Source organism: Paramisgurnus dabryanus, chromosome 11 (assembly GCF_030506205.2).
Source record: "Paramisgurnus dabryanus chromosome 11, PD_genome_1.1, whole genome shotgun sequence".
Taxonomy (NCBI): domain Eukaryota; kingdom Metazoa; phylum Chordata; class Actinopteri; order Cypriniformes; family Cobitidae; genus Paramisgurnus; species Paramisgurnus dabryanus.
The window spans coordinates 13,786,249-13,810,255 of NC_133347.1; the positions used below are offsets into that span (position 1 = coordinate 13,786,249).

The 24,007-nt window shown below is 39.2% G+C and overlaps 2 protein-coding genes across 2 annotated transcripts in view; one reads left to right on the top strand and one right to left on the bottom strand.

The window, feature by feature from the left end:
• Window positions 1–785: 785 nt before the first annotated feature.
• pdzd4 (PDZ domain containing 4) lies at window positions 786–23,969 on the top strand. Its single transcript, XM_065246908.1, has 8 exons — window positions 786–2,352; window positions 11,658–11,696; window positions 14,764–15,053; window positions 15,180–15,240; window positions 15,684–15,782; window positions 15,872–15,934; window positions 16,739–16,840; window positions 20,848–23,969. The coding sequence occupies exons 1-8, from the start codon at window positions 2,293–2,295 to the stop codon at window positions 22,753–22,755; spliced, it is 2,622 nt and encodes an 873-aa protein (XP_065102980.1). The 5' UTR covers window positions 786–2,292; the 3' UTR covers window positions 22,756–23,969.
• iqsec2a (IQ motif and Sec7 domain ArfGEF 2a) overlaps window positions 14,930–24,007 on the bottom strand; it is an 88,521-nt gene continuing 79,443 nt past the window's right edge. The window contains exon 15 of the mRNA XM_065246901.2: window positions 14,930–15,051. Coding sequence (XP_065102973.1) covers window positions 15,044–15,051 — 8 coding nt within the window. The 3' untranslated portion in view covers window positions 14,930–15,043. The remainder of the gene's footprint in view (window positions 15,052–24,007) is intronic.

The window sequence follows — 24,007 nt, forward strand, 5'->3', positions numbered from 1 at the left end:
GGTTATCAGCAATACACAGAGGGACACCATCACACCTAATAACCTGTCACATGAACGGCTTGCCCAGCTATCAATAGCAACTTCTGTAGTACGAAGAGAAATCAGACACTGGAGGGTACGTCAATAAAAAATATCTGCAGTATAGCATAGCCGTCTGTACCTTATTGCTGAAATATGCTTGCAGTGTGGCGACAGAGGGATGCTTCTCAACGCTTCTTTCTACTAAGTCTACATGATCATAAATTCAGTTTGTGTGTTTAAAGACAGAGGCTGACAACATCTTTGTTCCCTTTGACAAGAGTCAACAAAAACCTAGAGTGCAGACCCGCAAGCACAGGTGATAAAGAAAGAGAGAGAGCAGCAAAGAGAAGCTGGGAATAAGGCAAAGAGAAAAAGAAGATGGGAGGGTGAAGCACCTATAAGTAAAAGCGAATGGCTGAGCGAGTAGGCGAGAGAGAGAGAAAAAGAGAGAGAGCTGGCTGGTGAATATTGGCTGGTATTGTTGGGAGAGGAGGGGCCTGCTGTAAAGCTGTAATGGGCTCCAGCTTGTGCAGTGGTGCCGATCCCCACGTTTCCTCCAAACCAGCGGCTTTTCCTCTCTCTGCAGATGCACTTGTACTCGCACTGGCACTGATCCATCACCGCCTTGAAACGTTCTCACACGGATCCTTCGGATTCTCCACCCCACCATCTGACTGAATGACTCTGAGTAGTGATTGTTTTTTCTCTTTGGAAACGCATTGCTACAGTTCATTCATCTCCCACGCTTAAATAAGCTGGATTACATTCCAAATCTGCTTAAAAGAGGAGGAGGAAAATATAACAAGCAGGATCATTCATCTCAATGGACTCTGCACACTTTAAAAGAAGATTGCATTACCTCTCTCAAATCCAGGATTTCTTCTAACATTCCGGAATCCGGACAGATGTAGGGCAGAGCCTGCATCTCATTCAGACCAGATGAGACTTGCTGTCTATACTTCGGAAATTTGTCAGCTTTTGTCTTTTAATAATTCTACAACCATGTGATAGAAGAGATCTGTCCTTGTAAAACGACCCGAGGTTTGGACTTAAAGCTGAGGATACCTCTAAAAAAGAGAGATAGAGAAAGAGAGGTTGGGTCTGCCATGATCTGACAGGTGCACTCTCTCATTCATTTTCTGCCATGAATACACAGCTGGAATTCCGGGAAGAAATGATGAAGGCAGGTTTGATGTAATATGTGAACGATAGACTCTTATCTGTGACGTGTGTGCAATGAGAGATAGGATCGCATCCCCCCACTTCATGAAAGACTGGAGAAGATCTCATACAGCGGTTTGGGTAGATACATTTTAGCATGTTGTGTGGAATTATGTAAAATTAGGCTATATGAGCAGGCACAAGTTTAAGTTCTTTTCCTATTTAGGCTGATTACATATCATCCCATTTTAATTGTATAAATGTTTTATGGTACCGAAATGTGCCCAACAAATCAAAACTGCAGCAGGTGCTAGTTGCATAGAGGCACATCCCTGTGTCATTTAATGATTTTTCACATTAAAGTTTGATAGTTGAAAGCAGGCATGTTTTAAGCAAGCATGTCTTCTGGAATCTAGACTGTTGTTTATGTAAATGAAGGGAAAAATCTCTCTAATAGAATCTGAGTGTGAAGGATGAGATCTCTCAGGGGAATATGAGAGAGAGCGGGAAGTAAACATTTGTTTATTGCATCTTTTATTTAATAATTCAGATGTTAGTCTACATTTGGCAAATGCACCAGAGAGTTTATTATAATCTGAGCTCAACGGATAGCATCGCTTTGATTATTTTACTCAAGTACTGGAATTGAATTCAGTCTTAAAAGTGAGCGTGCTTTTGGTGCTATGAACATTTGGGCAACAACACGTGCCCATCTGTCTAATCTAACGTTACCTTATTCACATCATCATAATTCTGTAGTATGTAAAATTTCACCAGTATAAAGCTAGCATTTATCCAAGCAAACAGATCTGAGAACAAATTCAAAGCTACAACTGAGCAAAGCACACAGACATTCTCAACGATCAAACTTGACTTTCTCACGGCTGGATGCTGCGTGCCGCTCTGATCCGGATTCCCGGGTCGGACCACAATTAACATAGATAGAGGAAAACAGACAAAGGGAAGAACATCAAAGCTGTTTTATGGAGTCCCGAATCGTAACCTCTGATCTCAGGGAGGGATTACTGTAATTAGACTGCAGGGATTGGGACCTACCTTGTGTATATCGCAGAATCAAAGAGCATCAAAGAATCACCGATTCAGGAAACCATGGGCTGCAACATGTGTGTGGTGAACAGGCCAGAGGAACAGTACAGAATCATGTTTCAGGTAAGGACACACACACACACACACACACACACACGCACACATTCTGGTTTCCATGTTTTGTGGGGACATTCCATAGACGTAATGCATTTTATACCATACAAACTGTATATTCTATTCCCCTTACCTGCCCCATGCCCTAACCCCAACCATCACAAAAACCTTTCTTGCACCTTAGATTTTCAATACACATCATCTTGTTAGATTTATAAGCTTGTTTCCTCATGGGGACATCAAAATGTCCCCACAAGGTCACAAAAACACTGGTATTCCTATCTTTGTGGGGACAATTGGTCCCCACAACGTGATAATTACCAGGTACACACACACACACACACACACACACTATTAAAATAATTTTTTTCTCTGGTCTGTGGTTGAGTCTTGAAGAGAGAGAGTCTCTGTTCCTGTATTTGACATTTAAATTCAATGAATGTTCTAGATCACTTAGAGATTGCTGTTAAATCGATATTACATGTTTAATTTAATACCATGTTTTCCTAAAGAACCCTTTCATGCTGAAGCAATTCGAATCTGTTGCTACCTAAAACCATTTTGTCTAATGTATGACTTCACCTCTGACCCTGTTCCTATAATTCATACACAGTATACAGAAACACATTATACCGTTTCTTATCTCAGTTTATGCATGTCACTCCTATGGGGGCTGTAGATCTCCAAGCTGGCATTTAGGACAGCTTTAAAATGCATCATGGGGGTTTTGAGTGACGGTGAAGCTTAAAGCACAATTAAACGAATTCACGACCACAAACCAACTATTTCCTAAACAACAAAAGGACGTCACACTCACATAGTGTTGAAATTTTTTTATAGACTGATATATATGACTATGCTTGAAGAAAAAGTGACTCTTTTTATACCTCATCCACTAGAAAGGTATTAAAGTTTGGTTTCCGTTCTGTCATTTCTCTAACAAAGTGACAGGTCATGTGACTATGATTGATAACTAGATGATATTTATACTGCAGGAAAGTGGAGCAGGAGAGAAGGGCAGATTTGCTAATAATATAATCAGGTCTATAAAATATCTGCGGCTGAGGCATCACACTTTAGGACAGAAAAGATATGCTAAGCGGGAGCTTTGTTGAATTCAGAAGCAGCGTAAAACAAGATTTGAATATGCAAAATATAAAAGCATGCCATGGGTTTGAACACATGGTTTAAGCCCGACTTAATGTAATTAAGTCCAATGTAATGTCACCTTGAATTAAAGCATCTCAGAGTCAAAATCAGCAGGAATACCTTTGCAAAAAAGCTGTTTAGCAAGCAAGGTTATGGGCCTAAATGTAAAAATATTAACCAAACATACTAAGAATAAGTGATGCTTGCCCATGTACACTCTCTGGGTGTTGTTGCCAGAGCGTTTCTTTAAGGTTGTGGAGGCATTCAGAGCTATTTTTAGGAATATTATCACTAGCGTTGACCCAGCGTTGTTTCAAAATTTGACAAACGCAACCTTTTGGGTTGTAATTTAACCTATGCAGGGTTGTTTTAACCCAAAATGCTGGGTTGATTTACAGTGGTGGCCTGTGACTTCATTTTCGAAGGCACACAAAGCGAAGCTCGTCAAAACATATATTTGTGGTTCGTCATGTCAAAATACATGCCTACTGCAGATGCTTCAAAGGTGTTTATGATAAAAGAGACGCTTACGTTTGCCAGATACTTGTGTTCAGTGTTAAGTGAATGTCTTGCGAGTATTTTGTGAACGTGAGCATCTTTTTTTTTACCAAAAACCCTTTCGACGCGTGTGCAGCAGGCACGTTTTTTGACATGACGCATGATGCACATTACATGAAACACCTAACACACATTTTGACATGACGAGCCACAAACATGGCACTCTTAACTAGGGTTGGGTACCGAAAATCTGTGCCAATAGGGAACCGGTTCTAACGTAAACGGTAGTAACCAGACCGAATACGAATGAAAAATTCAGTGCCTGATTTCCTGACTTTTCTTCACCGCCACCTGGTGTTCCGATATGAAGACTTCAGATGCAAAAGCCTCTAAAATGCCATCTGAGATTGTCATTAAAGTGAAATTACTAATCCAAAATATATGAGCTTGATAAAAATGCTCATTTTAGAAGAAAATCTCAGATGGCATTTAGAGGCTTTTGCATGTGAAGTATATATATATACATATATATATATATATATATATATATATATATATATATATATATATATATATATATATATATATATATATATACATATATATATATATATATATATACATATACATATATTTATATATATATATTATAAAAAAAGTTCCAGTACATAAAAGTTGTTTTTTTTTTGACAACGTGTGTGCCTTTTTTTCTAAAGTACCAATATAAGAACCGTTTAAGAACCGGAACCGTTTAAGAAATACAGAGTAGGTACTGGTATCGAATAAAACCCAACCGATACCCAACCCTACTCTTAACACATATTTTGAATTTCTGCCCCTCGGAAAAGAATTCACCAGCTGCCACTGTTTTTATTTTTTTACTATTATTGGGTCAAATAAATTTTTTGGGGGATTTTTAGCCTAAAGACTGGGTTTATCCCTTTTTTAACGCTGGGTTAAAAGTGTACTTAGAGTGTACTTACGGGCCCAAATCAAGAGTCAGGTCCCAGGTATTTTAATATTCATGTTTATAGATGTGTGTGTGGCATTTTAAATGCAATTCTAAGAATCCCCCCCATTTTTTTATTTTATCAAATTGTTTACTTGCTTATGCACTTTTGATCTGCAGATTGTAATAAATCATTGCGAAATGTTATAACAGAAAAGCTTTATTTTCATATAAAAAGCTAAAGTATCTCCCTTGAATCTACCACACAAAATGCCACTTCAGATTCAATTTCCTTCTGTAACATTTAACCTCTACTTGACAAAGGTCCGTTCCACAGCTTGAGTTTGCCGCTCTAAAGTTTTTCAGAGAAAAAATTAGCTTTCTATGCCAAACAGTGATGCCATGCCAGGAAAGGTTGAGCTGTTTCTAATACAGGGTGGATCTTCCACTTGATCTTTTCAATCTCACTTCAATTTCCATTTCGTCTCTCTGTCTTACCCCTCACTGCCCTAGGCTCTTCACAGACGCTTCTGCTCCTTAACCAGATTCTTACTGAGACAGTGAGTCTTCCCTGTGTGAGCCTGTTCCAAATGCTACATACTTATTAGTGGGGGAAAGCTGGAAGATAACAGTAACCCCCTGCCAAATCTGCTGCACGAACACTTGGACCCACTGCAAGAAACAGTATAACATTTTTAACAAAATGACATCACTATGAGACGTTACATGATTGTTGAGGCTTGATAAGGAAAGGTGTGCTATTACTTTTTTAAGCTGTCAGATTTATTTTTACCTAGCAGTGAGAATGGCAAGAAATCCCTAAGACTGACATTGAACCACAGCATTGGGCCATAACTAGGAACCACAGTCTCATATTATAGTGAACTGTGGATGAGAATGTGGTCCCTAGTGTGGCCAGGCAGTCAGTGATCATCTAGCAACTACTCAGAAAACTGTGACAGTTTTGCACGGACAGCAATATTCAAGCAAATTCCAATTACTTAAATATTGTTGTCTGGTCGAATTGCTAATGTCTTTGGTTAACAAAGCAATGAGCCAGTTTAGCTTAAAGTCACACTATACATTTTTTTGACGCTGTAAAAAAGTGTGGATCGATGAGAGTTTTCTTCACCTCCTCAGTGGAACTAGATGAAATCGATGGGACTCACAAATTATGTTTGTGAATGATGTAATGAAATAATGTTTTATGTTATAAGTCAAGCTAGCAGAGTGGCATGATAGAAACAACAACAGAGTGGTGAGCTAGATGCTACTTACAAACTACTAACTCATACAGAGATCTATCAGCATATGACATCAAAGTATTGCAACTTCACAGTACTGCTTTCAAATCTTATTTGCGATACTTTGATGTCATCTGCCGACTGGTCCGACTGAGGTCAAACAAACTTATATCTATAGCAGTAAAAACTAAAAGCGAGGATAACGTAGACACCACTGACAGGCGACGAATAAAGGCGACGTATAATCACACTACACTATTTATTTCATTGACGTTCCCACATTTCATACATATGCAAATGCATCATATCAAAAACGCAAGCTGGTGCAAAGATATTTCGCATTTCGCTGCGTACCAAAGGTCAAGTCTGGTGAGCTCTGACCTTTGAATTCGTATCACATGGAAATGTGACTAGTAAAAAAAACGGTATGCCGTGGCCAAAGACTTTATATTGAGGAAGTACTCCCTGCCCATTTTCACAGTAACATCCAAAAAAGATTTGCATGCTTAAAGTCTATAGTGACCGCCCCTTAAAGGATGGTACACTGGTTAAAATAGCGAATTTCTTAAGATTTAAACAGTGTTGGAAACATTTCGGATAATGTAATTGCACAAGTAAACCAAATATATAACCCATAGTCCTTTCAGAAAAATTCTGAGTTTTTTTGTAATTGTTGCGGGCAAAAATCTTTGATCTTGTGGCACGTTTTCTTTAAAAATGCGATAGAATATGCAGCATATTTATGCAATTTTATGCGATGAAATTGCAGGAACTTGCAAAAATTGTGGGAACTTGCAAAACTGCAGTTGGGGTTTGCAGCTTTTCAATGATGTTCACATCGTGTAATTACGTCACTTCATAAAGTTCCCATAGCAACAGGGGACATGGCTGTGCTTGTGTGAAGTAAATGCAACATTTTTCAACTTTCTGCTAAGATATATGTGACTTTTGCTACAAAAATGTGGGGATTATGAAATCATGCAAGCCCCGCATATTTTGTGTGCAGAAATCTGCAATTTCTGCGGTGAAAGTGCGGCATATTTGAAAAATGCGGCCCCGCATAAATATGCAGGATTTGGCTGATTATGCATTGAATCACGCGTTTTTCTAGTGTGACTGTATAAATTGCAGTTTTCTCCGCGCAAAACATGCGGGGCTTGCATGATTTCATAATTTAAGCATTTTTGTCACATATATCTTAGCAGAAAGTTGAAAAATGTTGCATTTACTTAACACAAGCATAGCCATGTCCCCTGTTGCTATGGGAACGTTATGAAGTGACGTAATTACGCGACCTGAACATCAATGAAAAGCTGCAAACCCCAACTGCAGTTTTTGCAAGTTCCTGGAATTTCATTGCATAAAATTGCATAAATATCCCACATATTCCATCGCATTTTTAAAGAAAACGTGCAGGATTTTTGCCCGCAACAATCACAAAAAAAGGACTGACTGTTCTAGTGATTTAAGGTTATTTTAATGCAACAATCGTACATATTGTTCCCTACTGTTGAAGCACAAATGCGTACAGTCCATATCATACAGGCTGCAACACATGAACACAAACGCACACGTACACACTTTCTCGCACAGTCTTTTATCAGTGTCACGCTCTATGTATGTGAGTGAGTGGCATTCACTCGTGTTTCTGCTCTCTGGCTGGGCACACAGTAATGAAGAGCAGGCAGTTTCTGACAGGCTTCATGGGATGCAGGACAAGCTGCTGCGGGCTTGAATAATACTGGATCATATTAGCCGGCCGGCTCTGCCGAGCGTGTGGAATCGCTATCCGATCACATTCATTTGGCAGGGCCGTCTTCATGGTATACCCAGCTGTGATAATTGCTGCAAAGATTTATTCTTATAATGGGCTTCAGATGAGCGTTGTCTGCAGGATTCCTGTAAATAGATGCTGCATGTTTAGGCGTTCCAAATCGAACCTTTTAGCAAATGCTTTGGTGTTTCTAATCCCGCCTAAACCCCCCCACGACACATCTGATGAGTTTCTCTCTCTCTCTCCTCGCTCAGTCTTTCAGGCTCTACCTAACATACCCTGTCAGATTCGTCTCTATGGGATGCCGTTGCTAAGGCAACTGAGGTCATTAAGCAAGACTTATATGCTTTCTCACTGCAACGCACAGGGATGCAATAATGATAACCAAGATGCACGGGCACACACTCTCAAACCAACTAAATCAGGCGTTTGCTGAAAATTTTTTGTAAATAAACAATCCTTTCATACGGGAGATGTTTACTCCAGACGCTGCGGGAGGTCTCTTCAAACATGCAGGAACATGAAAGGAAGAAAGATGAAACAGTCTATCTTTCACCAGGATCCACACTGACATTTCAGGCACAAGTAACCTTTAACTTGATTCTCTGGTTTCTAGCACAACCTCTGCCCTGCCCTGGCCAGTAGCATTTCAACAGCACTGGAAAGAGTAAAAATCACTATACTTCATCGTGTACATACATCACTGCTCAAGAGACAAGATTTATGGAGGTTATGGTTCAATACAGGGTAGATAGATTAAAGGAGGGATGAAGGGAGAGAGAGAGAGAGACTGGATTAAACCTATTTACAAGAAAGACAAATCATATGGGGATGTGATGGAGAGACACAGGACAGATACAGGAAACGAGGTTTGGCCTGTTGTGTTTTGGGATCAATGTAAACTGTCCAATTTGAAACCTCAAATAGAGTTGACCTAGTTTTCTGCACTGTTCAGAACCTTTGTAAAGAAGATGTTTAGCACTTCTAATGGTTTGTATAACTGGGTCAAGTTGATTGAAAGCAAACAGATTCTACAATTAAAATCTCAAAATCACATAAGAAGTCCTTATAAGTAGGGATGGGATCTGCTGGGAATCCGCACTGTTTTTTATTATAATTAGTAGACATAAAAGGCTCCCAGTAGAGAGAAATGCAACAATAAACAGCCAAGACAACATGAAGCTCATAAACTTCCATACTAATAACCGCTAAGTAATACTCAGAGGTAATGCTTACGGCAAAACAAAGCCATCAAAACAGTAACAGATGCAACAAAAACTGATGTTACACTTTTTTAAAGCAATTAAGATATATCTTCAAAAGTGAGAACTTTACAAAACTATTAGCGTAGTATGGAAAGTAGCTAGTGCTGGGCAAAGATTAATCGTGATTAATCGCACACAAAATAAAAGTGATTTTTTTGCATAATATATGTGTGTGTTCTGTGTCTAATTATTATGTATATTTAACCACACATACATATATTCATTTCAGAATTTTTTATTTATGTATCATTTTTTTTATGTATATATAATATTGAATATATAAAAATATAAATAAATATATATACACATGTAAATGTTTCTTAAAGACATATATACAAATAATTAAACACAGCACGAACTCACATATTATGCCTAAAATCACTTTTATTTTGTATGCGATTAATCTTTGCCCAGCACAAAAAAATATATAAAGAGCTCAGATGCAAAAGCCGCTAAACGCCACCACCGTAAAAAATGAGATAACAATATAGACCGAATGCTACTGGCACGTAATACACATTGATAAAATTCTTTTGCCTCAAATCCTGGCCTCAGGACATTTAGAAATACTGCTTTGTTGGCAGAATTCGTTAAACGCCACATTGATTTTTCAGCAAAGTCCTCTAAGTGCACAATGAATGGAATGAATGCAGACGTACGTATGTAAACTGCAACATGATCTCACGGAAAGTCATGTCATAGTCATGGAAAATTGTATTAATTTATTAAATTCGTTTTTTTATCTTTGAACACGAATGTGTTTGTTGTGTCACTCGCACAAATTTCTATGAATAGTTTTTTGTGTATGTGGCACGACTTTTTTTCATGGCATTTAATGTATTGTTCTCTCATTTTTTTTCTATTTTTACATCATTGTCGCTTGGGGTTGGAGTTAGATTTGGGGTTAGGATGTACTTTTATGTATTGGTTTCTACATGTTTTTCTTCCGCTTTTAAAACTATTCTCGACTGGAGTTAGAGTTGGGGTTTGGATGTCTAAAAATGTAACAGAAAGTGATTCTAACCCTAACCCCAAGCGACAATGGTAAAAAAACAATACATAAAATGAAACGAAAAAAAAAAATTTGTGCAACGGACACTAATTTTTTTTTTAGAAATCTGTGCGAGTGACACGAAAAAGAGGACAGTAAAGAGTGACTGGAGACATTATTGCATGTACTTAAAGGGTTTTGCAGCGAAAGACGGTCTCATTTGTTAAATACCAATGAAGTGACATTTGTGAAAATAAGGCATTTCAATGACTTATAACCATAGACTGTAAAAAAAGATGGACAACACGACATCGCCTTCCTCCATTGTAATAAATTGAAGTCAAAAATGTCCGACCATTTGTATGTACCCAGCAGTATTTGTGACTGCTATCAGTGGCTCCTTCATTAGAAATGCAATTATTCCACCGGGGCAAATGTACAGGGTGAAGGTCAATAGCGGTGTATTAGGAGTTAAAGAGATGTAATTGCTGTCTGCTGGTATTGAACTGATCCACAGCATCACCCACTGAGTTCTGTTGCCTACTTAATCACGTAGAATAAATTCTATCATGGCCTATTCGACACACTGTTGTGTTTCTCTACGTTTCTGAAATGACTAAAACAAAGGATTTATCAAGGGTCTGTATATTACTTGGAGGTACTGTGCGTGCATACACTGTTTTCCAATAAAAATTGCTTGTAATTTCCCTCATGGTCTGAATTATATACAGTAAATAATTGAAAAATGCAAATGCACCGAGCTCATGCCAAACAGTCCTGCATCAATAAGCATTTTCCATGCGCAACATGGGATTGAAAACACATGAAGTCATTTCTGTTATGAAGGCTATGTTTGCCAATACTCCTCTTGCTCCATTAACATTAATTCCAGAAGTCTGTGTACAAACAGTCCATTCGTAATCAAGCCCACTGAAAAGATCAATAAAGAGCCAAACGCAATGAAAAATAAATAGGTTTCCCCTCTTTCAGACAGTAAGACCTTCTGTCAAACAACATTAGGACTGAAGTGAGATTGAGTCTCTAAGGGTCAGCTTCACTCCAGCTTGACTGTTTTGAAAAGAATGAAAGACAGAGATAGAGAGAAAGGTTCATGAGTACTTTCGGTAGCATTAACCTTGTATTGATTGTGGTTAATATTTGATATAGGTTGTATATATTTAGAGTAAAATCACATATCATCTGCCCCTCGCAAACGCCTCTCCTTAATCCAGTTGCTCAATGCAGAAATTCAAAATACTCTCTTTAGTCAGAAATCATACTAACAATGCATATAAACCTGTACTTACCACATGCAGTATATGCAGTACTTTAATACATATGATTTGATAGGCCTATATGATACACTGCAAATGTTTCTTTTCAAAGCTGTCAGTGTTTTCTAAAATTGTACATTGATCTGAATCTTATTTATTTTTCTCTACAGAAGGGGAACACTCTGCGTCCCATTGATGCGGAAGTAAAGGTGCGTATGAAGTAAATGAATTATAACACTCAGATCTGTTTCTGCATTAGCAGTGGTGGAAATTCACTGTACTGTTGTGTACTGTTACATGTGTTGAAAAGATCTGCAATATGCTGCAAGAGCATTAAGTTAATTTTTCCAGCACTGACTGTGATACAAGGCATTAAGTACGCCCACGTTTTCATTAAAGAATGTTTGTACATAAACAAATGACAATAACTTAATTTAAATGCTCATGGTTTTAGCGTGTAATGTTCTATGAAATGCAGGCTACAGTGTCATAATCTAATTATAAGAGAGGGGCATCAAAGTTTTATAACCTGATTTCACTCTTATTTCAATCTTTGACATGGCTTAACTCAGTCAGGATCCAAGATATTAAATATTTTCACAAAATGTTGTTTACCCCTAGTACATTATGTAAAATAATTTTATGTAAAAAAAAATTTTTAGCAAGGTTTTCACATACAGGGTCACAAATTAGATCAGGTCCCATTTACAGTAACAACCTTTGTCTAAAGTACATCCTGATTCAGATTTTCTGCCTCACTGCATCTCAATTTGCATACTATTAGTACTAAATAGTAGTCGAAATTAGATGTCCCATCTAATTCAATGCACCCAAATGTACTATATTTCCATAACAAAAACAATACATAGTGTATTTTAAGGTAATATATTGCTGGTGAATTGGTGAAGCAGGCTCAGTTAATTCAGTGTCAAATTATTTGTTCGTGATTCAAACTACACCGGTCGTACTGTGTGATTGTTTATGCGTGCAACTCGCAGGGACAAATCAATGAAAGGCGTGTTTGTTTCTCTCTCAGTACCTCTTTATTTTCAATTTATATGATAAAGTATGATTTATTTTGCCGCCATGGTGAAACGCCAAAGACAAGCACATTATAGAAAACACTGGCAAAGTTGAGATAAACATACTCAATAATTTCTCACCGTACATAGCAATATTGCCTTACCTTCCGTGCTTTTAAAGTCAGGCAAATGCTTTCCTTAAACTGGTCTCATTATCATAACTTATTAGGCAGTGTTTTAGAATTACCAAATTTATTCGTCACAACACAATCGGCCTCATTTAGACGGGGATGGTTTTTTGTTGACGTACTCCTCCTCTTGCATCCCTACCTTTATCAAGCCCTGATATATAGTGATCTAATGTGATGAAGAGCTCATGCTTGTCTTGCAGTTTTTGCATGTTTGCAGTGTTATTTCTCATGGGGGACATACAGTCTTCCTTGAGTTTTGCTTATTCATACATTCAGGGCCGGCTCATCCTACACAGACGGGGACCTTGTCAAGGGTGCCCACGCAGGTCCACAACACAACGCTAGTGCAGTTTTACAGAATACTCATGGACCTGCTGAGTCAGAAGAAACTACTACGCATGCAGAGACCTGATTATTTGACATGGGTGAAGGTCAATAGGGGTGTATAAGGAGTATGACATTGGGTTCTGACATTTGGCCAACGTTGGGTTCTGACTTCAGAATGACTTTGGGTTCTGACGTCAGTAGGACATTTTGTTCTGATGTCAAGCCTACGTTGGGTTCAAACGTATGACGTTGGGTTCTGAAGTCAGCATGATGTTGTGTTCTGACATCTGGCCAACATTGGGTTCTGACGTTAGAACCCAACATCATATTGACGTCAGCATGACATTGGGTTCTGACGTCAGAACCCAACATCATACTGACGTCAACATGACATTGGGTTCTGATGTCTGGCCAACGTTGGGTTCTGACGTCAGTATGACATTGGGCTATGACGTCTGGCCAACATTGGGTTCTGACGTTAGAACCCAACATCATATTGACGTCAGCATGACATTGGGTTCTGATGTCTGGCCAACGTTGGGTTCTGACGTCAGTATGACATTGGGCTATGACGTCTGGCCAACATTGGGTTCTGACGTTAGAACCCAACATCATATTGACGTCAGCATGACATTGGGTTCTGACGTCAGAACCCAACATCATACTGACGTCAGCATGACATTGGGTTCTGATGTCTGGCCAACGTTGGGTTCTGACGTCAGTATGACATTGGGCTATGACGTCTGGCCAACATTGGGTTTTGACGTATGAAGCTGGGTTCTGAAGTCAGCATGATGTTGGGTTCTGGCGTCTGATCAATGTTGGTTTCTTATGTCTGGCCGATGTTGGGGCCTGACATCAGTATGACATTGAGTTCTAATGTTTGGCCAACATTGAATTCTGACCAACGTTGGGTTCTGATGCATGACGTTGGGTTCTGATGTCAGTTTGACATTGGGTTCTGATGTCAGTATGACGTTGGGTTCTGACATCTCCATTACTTAGAGTTCTGATGTCTGGCCAACGTTGGGTTCTGATGTCAGTATGACGTCGGGTTCTGACGTCAGTATGACGACGTGTTCTGACGTCTGGCCAACATTGGGTTCTGAGGTCTGGCCAATGTTGGGTTCTGACGTCAGAACCCAACATCATACTGACATCAGCATGACATTGGGTTCTGACGTCTGGCCAACGTTGGGTTCTGAAGTCAGTATGACATTGGGTTCCGACGTCAGGCCTACGTTGGGTTTTGAAGTCAGACCTACATTGGGTTCTGACCTCAGGCCTACATTGGGTTCTGACATCAGGCCTACGTTGGATTCTGACATCAGGCCTACGTTGGGTTCTGACGTCAGTATGACATTGGATTATGACGTCTGGCTGACATTGGGTTTTGATGTTGTTTTGACACCAGGAGGATTTCTACTTCCTACTTAAACGGAACATCTGCCCGACGTTAGAGCTTGATGTCAGGCTGATGTTCTGTTATGACCTGATAAATACAGAATTACATTGCTACCCTCTGGGCACATCTTCATAATCTAGTCACCCACAACCCCACTTGCCGGCCCTGCATACATTAATTTTCTCCCTTTCCTTCATAATCTGTTCCCTATTTCCCCACATATTTGATTCTATTCATAGTCTTACACTTCTGAAGATTAAACAACCAATCAGATCAGGGTACAATAATTTTCCATTGCTTTCTATCTTTTCTACCTCTCCTCTTTTTCCAGCTAAAAGGCAGAAGAACATCTCACCTTTCCCAGGACAAAGACGGGCAGCCCCATGACCCTTTGCTGCTTCAGGTGGTACGTAAGGGTCACAGGAGGAGATTGGGCACAGCTGCTGGCACGGCTCGGCTCATGGCCATCACAGACTGCATGGACAATGGCACCCAGACTGACATCAGCTTCCAGAACTTTCTTAGCGGGGACAGAGGGTCATATCCCAGCAGTGGATCACCAATGCCCCCACCCTCTCCTCCTCTTGCACAGCTGGTGGAGCCATACTTGATCAATGACCTGTAAGATAATTTACAATTCACTGCCTCTATATACGTTCTCATTCCTAAGACAAAGCTGTCTACGTAGTATGAATAGATAAATGTTACATGCACTAAATATATTTAAAAAAAAATCTCTCTTTGCAGTCGTTCGCTGGAATATAATGATGCAAATGAGGTGGATCAACGAGAAGAGCTGGAATATGAGGTAATATCCTTTAAACTGCAAACACATGTATAAAACTGTAAACATTGCACTGTTTTTGTTGTTCTAGTACTAAAAAATATATATATTAGTGTTGAACACAATTTGCATGGCACGTTTACAGAAATTACCCCTTTACATCATTTGATGAATAACTGCTGCCATGCTCACAAAAAATATGTAAACCTTTAATACACAGAAAACGCACATATTTTTGTGACTTTGTGAATAGGGCACAATCTATAATAAGTCTGATTTACATAGACAAGTTTTGTAAACAATAACTTAATTTAAATATTCATATATAACTATACTGTGCACATAACACCCGAAAAACCGAACTGGCTATTTGGCTCTTGTTTTGCCTGACTTTCTGTCTTGGTGCATTTTAAAAGCAGAAGGTTTAATCTCTGCCTCATAAGCATCTCTTCTTCTCTATGTGTCAGGAAGTGGAGCTGTATAAGTCGAGTCAGCAAGATAAACTGGGACTAACAGTCTGTTACCGAACTGATGAGGAGGACGACCAGGGAATTTACGTAGGAGAGGTAGGTTTTAGTGTTTGACACAAACATACATCTTTACATTATTAAGATTTATGAAGATAAAAAATAATATTACCGGTATTTGTTCTTAGGTGAATCCAAACAGCATAGCAGCAAAAGATGGAAGAATAAGAAAGGGTGACAGAATCTTGCAGGTATGCGTTTATTGAAATGCATTTTTTATAAAGGGAATGGACTTGAGTGGTGCATTGCTTTTATAAAGTGCTAAGATGATGGAATACACTAACATATAATGCACAATTACATTACTTATTAATAACTATGAAAAATAAATGATGCAGTATAGTTTATTATTTTAACTGTAAAGAGAGATGTTATTATTGTGATGATGGCTAAGGGATGCAGGCTGAGGGATGTCTTGAGACAACAAGCCTATAAATAGAGAACTGCTGTGACTTTTAACACACCCACATAATTACACTAGAGCATAATTACAGAAAACCAAACATGAATAGAGAGGTGATGGTCCCAACAAGTTCTCGGTTTATTTTCTGATGTGACAATGACGCATACCCTGCTGAGAACTCAATTTGGTACGAAACATGAACTCAAAATGTTATTGGATTATTTGACTTTGAGCTGTTACATATCACATATACTGTTCACCTCTTACGAATGGTAAACAGATTTTTTTTTAAATAAATAAAAAAAGGTTTATTTGTTTTTAATGTCATTTTCTTCAAAAGGTAAATATGTTTGATTTTCAAGAATATTTTGGTTTTTTTTACTAGGAAATGAGTCAAAAACTTTGATCAAGAGAACAGGGTTAGGGGTTGTGGTGCGATCCAGTCTCTGGATTGAGGCTGCTTGTCAAGTACCGCTAGCCAACTCATTTACCATTACTATTCTTAGACTTCATGGGCAAGTGAACCTGTAAAGAAACCTAATTAAAGTGATCAAAACACTGTGAGTTAAAGTCTTTGTCTGTCCTACATTAGATTAATGGGGTGGAAGTTCAGAACAGAGAGGAAGCAGTTGCCATTCTGACCCGCGAGAACAGCACCAACTTCTCGTTACTGCTGGCCAGACCGGAGATAGAGGTAAAGATAAATCACATGTAACATGTAAATGACATTGTGAATACACAAATACACACATTTTAAAATCATGACATCTTTTTAATATCTAAATAGTTTATCCTAGACAGCAATGAAATTTAATGGAGAGCCAAAGGAGACTTTTTGTAAAAATGTGACCTAACTATAAAATAAAGGACGGGCTTCACCGGCAATGCTTAGCTAAAGCCAAGACTAGGCCTTAGTTGAATTAAAATGTTTAAAGGTGCCGTAGAATGTAAAACTGTATTAACCTAGGCATAGATGAATAATACTAGCTCTGTACATGGTAATGACATATCGTGAGCCTCAAACGCGATTGTTTTTCTCCTTCTTATTTAAACCTTGTGCATGCAAAAGATAGCTGGAAAACAGGCCAATCTCAACATAACACAGACTGTGACATTACAGGTGAGATGTACGCCCCAACATTAAAATTACGTTAAAAACAAAGTTGTGACTGCTGAGTTAGCATAATATGCTAGTTAATGCGTTTAGGCTAAAGTTCTACTATTAAAGCGTTAGTTCACTCAAAAATGAAAATAATGCATAAATGACTTACCCTCATGTCATTTCAAACTCGTAAGACCTCCAGTCATCTTCGGAAAACAGTTTAAGATGTTTTAGATTTAGTCCAAGAGCTTGTTGACCCTTCATTGAAAATCTATGCACGGTATACTGTCCATGTCCAGAAAGGTAATAAAAACATCATTAAAGTAGTCCATGTGACATCAGTGAGTCAGTTAGAATGTGTTGAAGCATCGAAAATACATTTTGGTCCAAAAATGACGACTTTATTCAGCAGTGTCTTCTCTTCTGGGTTTGTTGTGAAGCGCATGCGCAGACTAAAATCACGTGACTGCAGTGACGTGGATGAGGTGTTATCCTCAGCTGAAGTTTTTTTCCCAAACTTAAAGCGTCGCCCTCAGACTGTAAACAAAGCCCGGGCGCACAAAAAAACACCTGGGGGGCACCAGATAACACGTCAGCCGCGTCGTACGTCATCACTGCAGTCACGTGACTTTCGTCTCGTGCATGCGCTTCACAACAGACGTCAATGCTGAATAAAGTCATAATTTTTTGACCAAAATGTAATTTTCGATTGCTTCAATACATTCTAACTGACCCACTGATGTCACATGGACTACTTTAATGATGTTTTTATTACCTTTCTGGACATGGACAGTATACATATTATTTAATGCATTCTTTGGCACCTTTAACCATCTTTTATAAACATGCCTTGGAAAGGGATGTTACTGGTGTGTATATTGAGACAAAATCAATGGCACTGGTATATTTTAAGATTTGTCAGTGGTATTTATTTTAAGTTGAGACAGCTCAAACACGTGTTATAGTCTAGGTCTATCTTAAGCATTGTTTGTAAGTTTTAGTTGAGATCTCAACGATATTGAACACAAACTGATCTCTCATTTGCCAAAAGTATTTCAGTATGATTAGCATCCATGTTAAATGTACAGCTCAATGCTGTTACTGTATGTCATCATTTGTCTTGCAGGTTTTTATTTCTCTGTTTAAATTTTTAGGAGAAACATTTAAAACAAAGCTGATACCAAGACCTTTAATAATTCACCTGATGTATCAAAGAGCAACCTGTACGCACAAACACACTTAAGCTTAAGTGTATGATAAAGCACACACGCTCTGATGTAAAAACAGGCTTTTTGTTGCACATGCAAAGTTAATGGACCCACTCAATCCCCAAACAGCAACATATCCTTAAATTAATGGCTTATTTTGCTGAAGGAAGGAAAACTGCTCTCACATCACTCAATGTCTCAATCATGTGATCACTCTTAGTGATGGGCGCCAGGGATTCGTGGCAGTTCCATTAACACTATTCCATAAGGAGATGAAGAGAAAGAGAGTGAGTGAAGAAAGATGCTTTACAGAAGTGAAGCCCACCATTAGGAAGACATGCAAATAGGGTTTGATGGAAAGGTCTGAAAGATAGATGAAATAAAGAGGTACAAGCTAGATTCAAAGGAGAGAGTAAGACAAATATTTGTGTTTTTCCCATTAAGATGTTCCCGAGTTGCTTAAATCAGATATTACTAAAACATAGATATCATATAATATATCATAGATAACATTTTATCTTTGTTCATTACAAGGCACAACATTATCTGTTTAGTTCAATTGCTGTACTGTTATTGTAGAAGTACAGTGAAATTCAATAAAACTCTGCATAACAAGCATTGAGCTTTTACTTATGCCCCAGGGGCAGTAAAATTTTGTCTGTAGGTGAAATTAACATTTAATGTTGCATTTAATGAAAGTTTAATAGGACGTTTTGCTCTTGCACCAGTGTTTATGCTGTATATATGACTCTAAGATGGGACTCTGTGACTTTATGACTGTGAAACTGTGTCAATTTTGCCGCAATTTCTGGGGAGCCAGTGGATATATTGGAGAAATGGCTGCTGGTTATTGTGTGCAGCCAGCTAAAATCATCTATCATGAGCACAGCCGTCAGCTAATGAATAAAACAGGGAGCTCATTTCAGCCAACGCACAGCACTAACAAGATCAGAACAAAAAGAGGCCATTTCGTACCTCTTATTCTCATCTAGAGCACTCCCAGCTTCACAAAATGATTAATGATGGACTGAAGAATAAAAACAAGGGGAGCTGTCAAATCTGGATTGAAATAGAAAGAGACAGATAAACAAAAAAGAGTTTGTATGTATGGGAAAATAATTACAGGTTTACTTCATCAAAAAAAGATGAGAAAGGCAGAGATGCTTCAGAAATGTCAAGGGCTGCAGAGTTGCATAAGTCTGAGATAGAGTCAAGTCATATTGCAATTGATTATTGTCCTAATACCATGGGTAAAGATACTCAGGGAATACACATCAATAAATCTGTACGCTCAACTACTTGCTGCAGTACATCACCATTGAACATATAGATTTCTGTGTAGATATCTGTGTTGGTTAGAAAACACCTGACAAGTAAATAATTGTAAATATAGTTTAACATTCATATCTCTCATATCTCAAGTCTCTATGGCTAGTGATATGAATTATTTGTATAGGCTAATATACATTTCTGTATCTACTATAGTCTTTAGTTTATGCTACATATATTACACATTTATTAGCTCCATGAAGATCATATACTATACAGTATGCTTTTTAAATAGCATTGAAACATAAGGGTTTACTGTGGTATTAATAAAGTGGTAGCTGGTCACACACCTCACGTTTAACTAAGGTCTGCTCTTTTTTGGATTTGCACATTTGCCATTGTGTTTTTAAAGCGCCATCTAGTGGTAGATATATATCTGTGCATTTTTTGAAATTCAGTTTTACACAGATTTAGTGTTTCTGTAGCTCGGTTAGTATAGCATTGCGTTAGCAGCACAAAAGGTTATGGGTTACGGCGACCAGATCCCCCCATTTCTGGGGACAGTCCAGTTTTTAGGTTTTGTCCTCCACAAACCCCCAATAAAAAGACAAACACTCAAAAAGGTTTTTAATTCATAGATGATAATAAATAAGATTTTAATGATATTTTGACCATTGAACTAGGAAATGCTTGGTCACCTTATTATGGGTTAAATTCCAACTGAATACAGTTACTGAAATAAAATATGCCGCTTGAATGCAGTGTAAGTCACTTTGAATAAAAGCATCTGCCAAATGCATAATTTTCGACATCTCACTTTTCCTAATTATTAACTTTCAATGATGCTATGCTCCTTAAGCTCATAAAAAAACTTAAAGAGTCGGTTTCCCGGACAGGGGAAGAAAGCTGTCCAAACTGAAAACAACTTGCACTGACATATCTTAAAATACATCAGTGCCCTTTGTTTTGCCTTAAAATGCACACTATTAATGTTTTAGTAAGGCATGTTTGTCAAAACTAGTTATATTTCCTAATTAAACTAAGGCCTAGTCCTGGCTTAAGCTAATCCCTGTCCGGGATATTGTTTATTATAAAAGACTAACTTTTTCATCTCTTTTCTAGACGGAAACTAATCTGGACCCAGAGGAGCTTGATTGTGATTTACCTGTGGGGATGAGTGTGGACACTCTTAATACTTCCCCCCTGTCCGGTCTGTATCATTACCGCCAACAAAGAACCCAAGCAGACATTCCTGAGGAACATCGGGACATGCCCATGCTCAACCTAGCCACCCTCAGCAACAGCCAGGAGCTTGACAGCGGTGTGGGCCGAACCGACGAGAGCACAAAGAACGAAGAGTCCTCGGAGCATGATATTCTTCTGGGTGACGAGCAGACAAGCACCTCCAACACAAACGCCACCAACACACCCGGCAGCCTGCGCAAGTTCAGGCCTGGCAGGAGCGGAGGGGGGAGTGAAACTCCATCTCCACTGTTTCCTCTAAGAGAGCTACACCTCAGTACAGACTCGCTAGACTGTGGCAGCGTTGGAGGCGGATACCTTCACGACCCTGTCAGTGGCATGATAATGCCGGGCTTAACAGAAGAGGAATGTGAGAGATACAGGGCGCTTTTGGAAATCAAGTGTCGCTATGAGAAGAGGATGAAAAGTGTCAAGAAGGTCCAGGAAAAGTGTCAAGAAGACGGGGGTGAGGAAGAGGCCTTAGATGAAAACTGCAACGAGAACCTGACTCCGCACGAGATGGCGCTTTTGGAAGAAGAGATGAGGCACCTTGAGTTCAAGTGCAGGAATATTTTAAGGGCCCAGAAGATGCAGCAGTTAAGAGAGCGCTGTTTGAAAGCGTGGCTAATGGAGGAGGAAACATCTGGCAGGGCATCTGCTGAACCACAGGGGTCTCCTATGCATGGGTTGTCTGACATCAACGAACTGCCTGAGAAAGAGCGATCGGACAAGGACAGCACTAGCGCTTACAACACCGGGGGAGAGAGCTGCAGGAGCACACCAATGGTGAGCGAACATCGACTTCCTGTTTCTCAAGTGGATGAGTCCACAAGTCCACTACCTAGCAGACACAGAGATCGACCAAATTGGAGCGAACGGGGACGAGCAAGCCTCAACAGTTCTTATTCACCGGGCAGCTATAAGAAGTTTCAGACCAACAGTGCTATCCACCAGAAATTTCACTCACTTTCACGGGAAGGGTCCACTGTACGTCGCGTGCCAGATGGTGGAAATACTAGGATAAGTAGCCATGACAGAAACGGTGGTCGAAGTGCAGAATCCAGTCCTTACTTTACCCGCCGTCGACATTCCAACTGCTTCACTCCCGAACGGTACCAGAGTTGCATGCATCTGGGATCGTCCCTTTCCGAGAGTTCCGGTCCCATCGATAGAGCTGTGGAGGGAGAAAGTGAGGCACCGGTGGGCGGTAGCGACCGCGAAAGTCATAGGAACAGCACCTTTGGGCCTCTGCCTCACCCCAGCCCGGTAAAGCTCAACCTTGCATTACCCCTACCACTTCCCCCTCCTTCGCCACGCATGGAGTGGAAGGTGAAGATAAGAAGCGATGGGACTCGCTACGTGGCCAAACGTCCCGTCCGAGACAGACTCCTGAAGGCTCGCGCAATGAAAATCCGCGAAGAGCGTAGCGGCATGACTACAGACGATGATGCCGTGAGCGAAATGAAGATGGGCCGTTACTGGAGCAAGGAAGAACGTAAACAGCAACTGCTGAAGGCCCGTGAACAGAGACGACGCCGGGAGTTCATGATGCAGAGTCGCTTAGAGTATCTGCGAGATCAAGGACTGGATGTTGGGAGAGAGTGCCAACTAGAAAAAAGCCAGACGACGGCATCGATCCTGGAGCTCAGTCAGAAAAGGAGCTCGAAGAAACGCAACCGACGCATACTGGACAACTGGATCACCATTCAAGAACTACTAGCACATGGTTCACGATCTCCGGATGGGACCAAAGTGTACAATGCTCTTTTGTCTGTAACCACGGTTTAGAAAGTAAACAGCAAGGAAGAGGAACTCATTGTAATTATTTTTTCTGAGCACAGTATTTCTTAACATACTGTATCAACGACAAATAACTATTGTACGTCATGTATCGATTGCAGAACTGGTGCTACTCAGTTTACTTTCTTCATCAATGAATGTCACAGACTCCAAACAAGATTAACAATGTACTGTATTCCAGCTCGGGGCAACCATCTGCTTTCATGGATTTCATTAAATTGTTCAAACTGAACACAGCACATTGCTGGTTAACAAAGACACATGGAGGACTATGAGTGTTGACTGAGCATAAACAAGCACAAGACACACACTGTACACAAGCAAACTGAGCATTTTTAAGTGAAAATCTCCTCATTACAAAAATGAGACAAATGTTACTTGTAAATCGGTAACAGCTGCACAAAGACAAGCAACAATATCTTAACTCATTTGCGATTTTGTAAAATCAAGCTTTTGTATAAATTATTGTGTATGTACAATATAGCAACCCAACTATCAAGTGCTTGACCAGTGTAGACACAATCACCATACATGATGCTTAACGCTTATACAGCTTATTTGTGATGGTTTACGACAAAGACAATGTAAGCAACGTTTTATCTGAATGTCCACCCTTTTTGAAGTGAACAAAAGCCTGTGTGACCTAAAAAGAGCACATAACCACCAGCAAAAATGAAAGCACACACTTGAGAACCCTGAAATGTAACCAGCTCCAACATTACTACTGATTGTACATTTGAATACAGCAGAATGTTATTAGGAATGTCAAACCCGATCGCGAGGAAAAGACACGTATGTACATTTTTAGCATTTTTGTGTTTGGAGTACTTTGATAAATTACTCAGATTTTGTAAAAAAAAAAGGCCTTACAATTTTTTAAAACTCCCCTTGTTGGTGATGGTCACATGACCGGGTCAACTAATTTTGCATGATTTTGACTATAATATACATTACAGAAACCCACAATATCAATATCTCAGTGTACAATGTACCGTGTGTGACCAATAGACTTTATCCAGCATTTAACTCTCTTGGTGTTAGAATGTAGAACTCTATGGTTATACTCATATGATACATGTGGATTGATATCAATAACCCTAATTACCAATTGTTTAATGTGCATTAATTCTTGAGTGGTTAATTCAATGCATTGCTGACAGAATATACCCATTTAGATGAATAAAACCATTTTGTATGCTTAATATAAATCATTTGTGGTGGTTTCATATTTAAAAACATG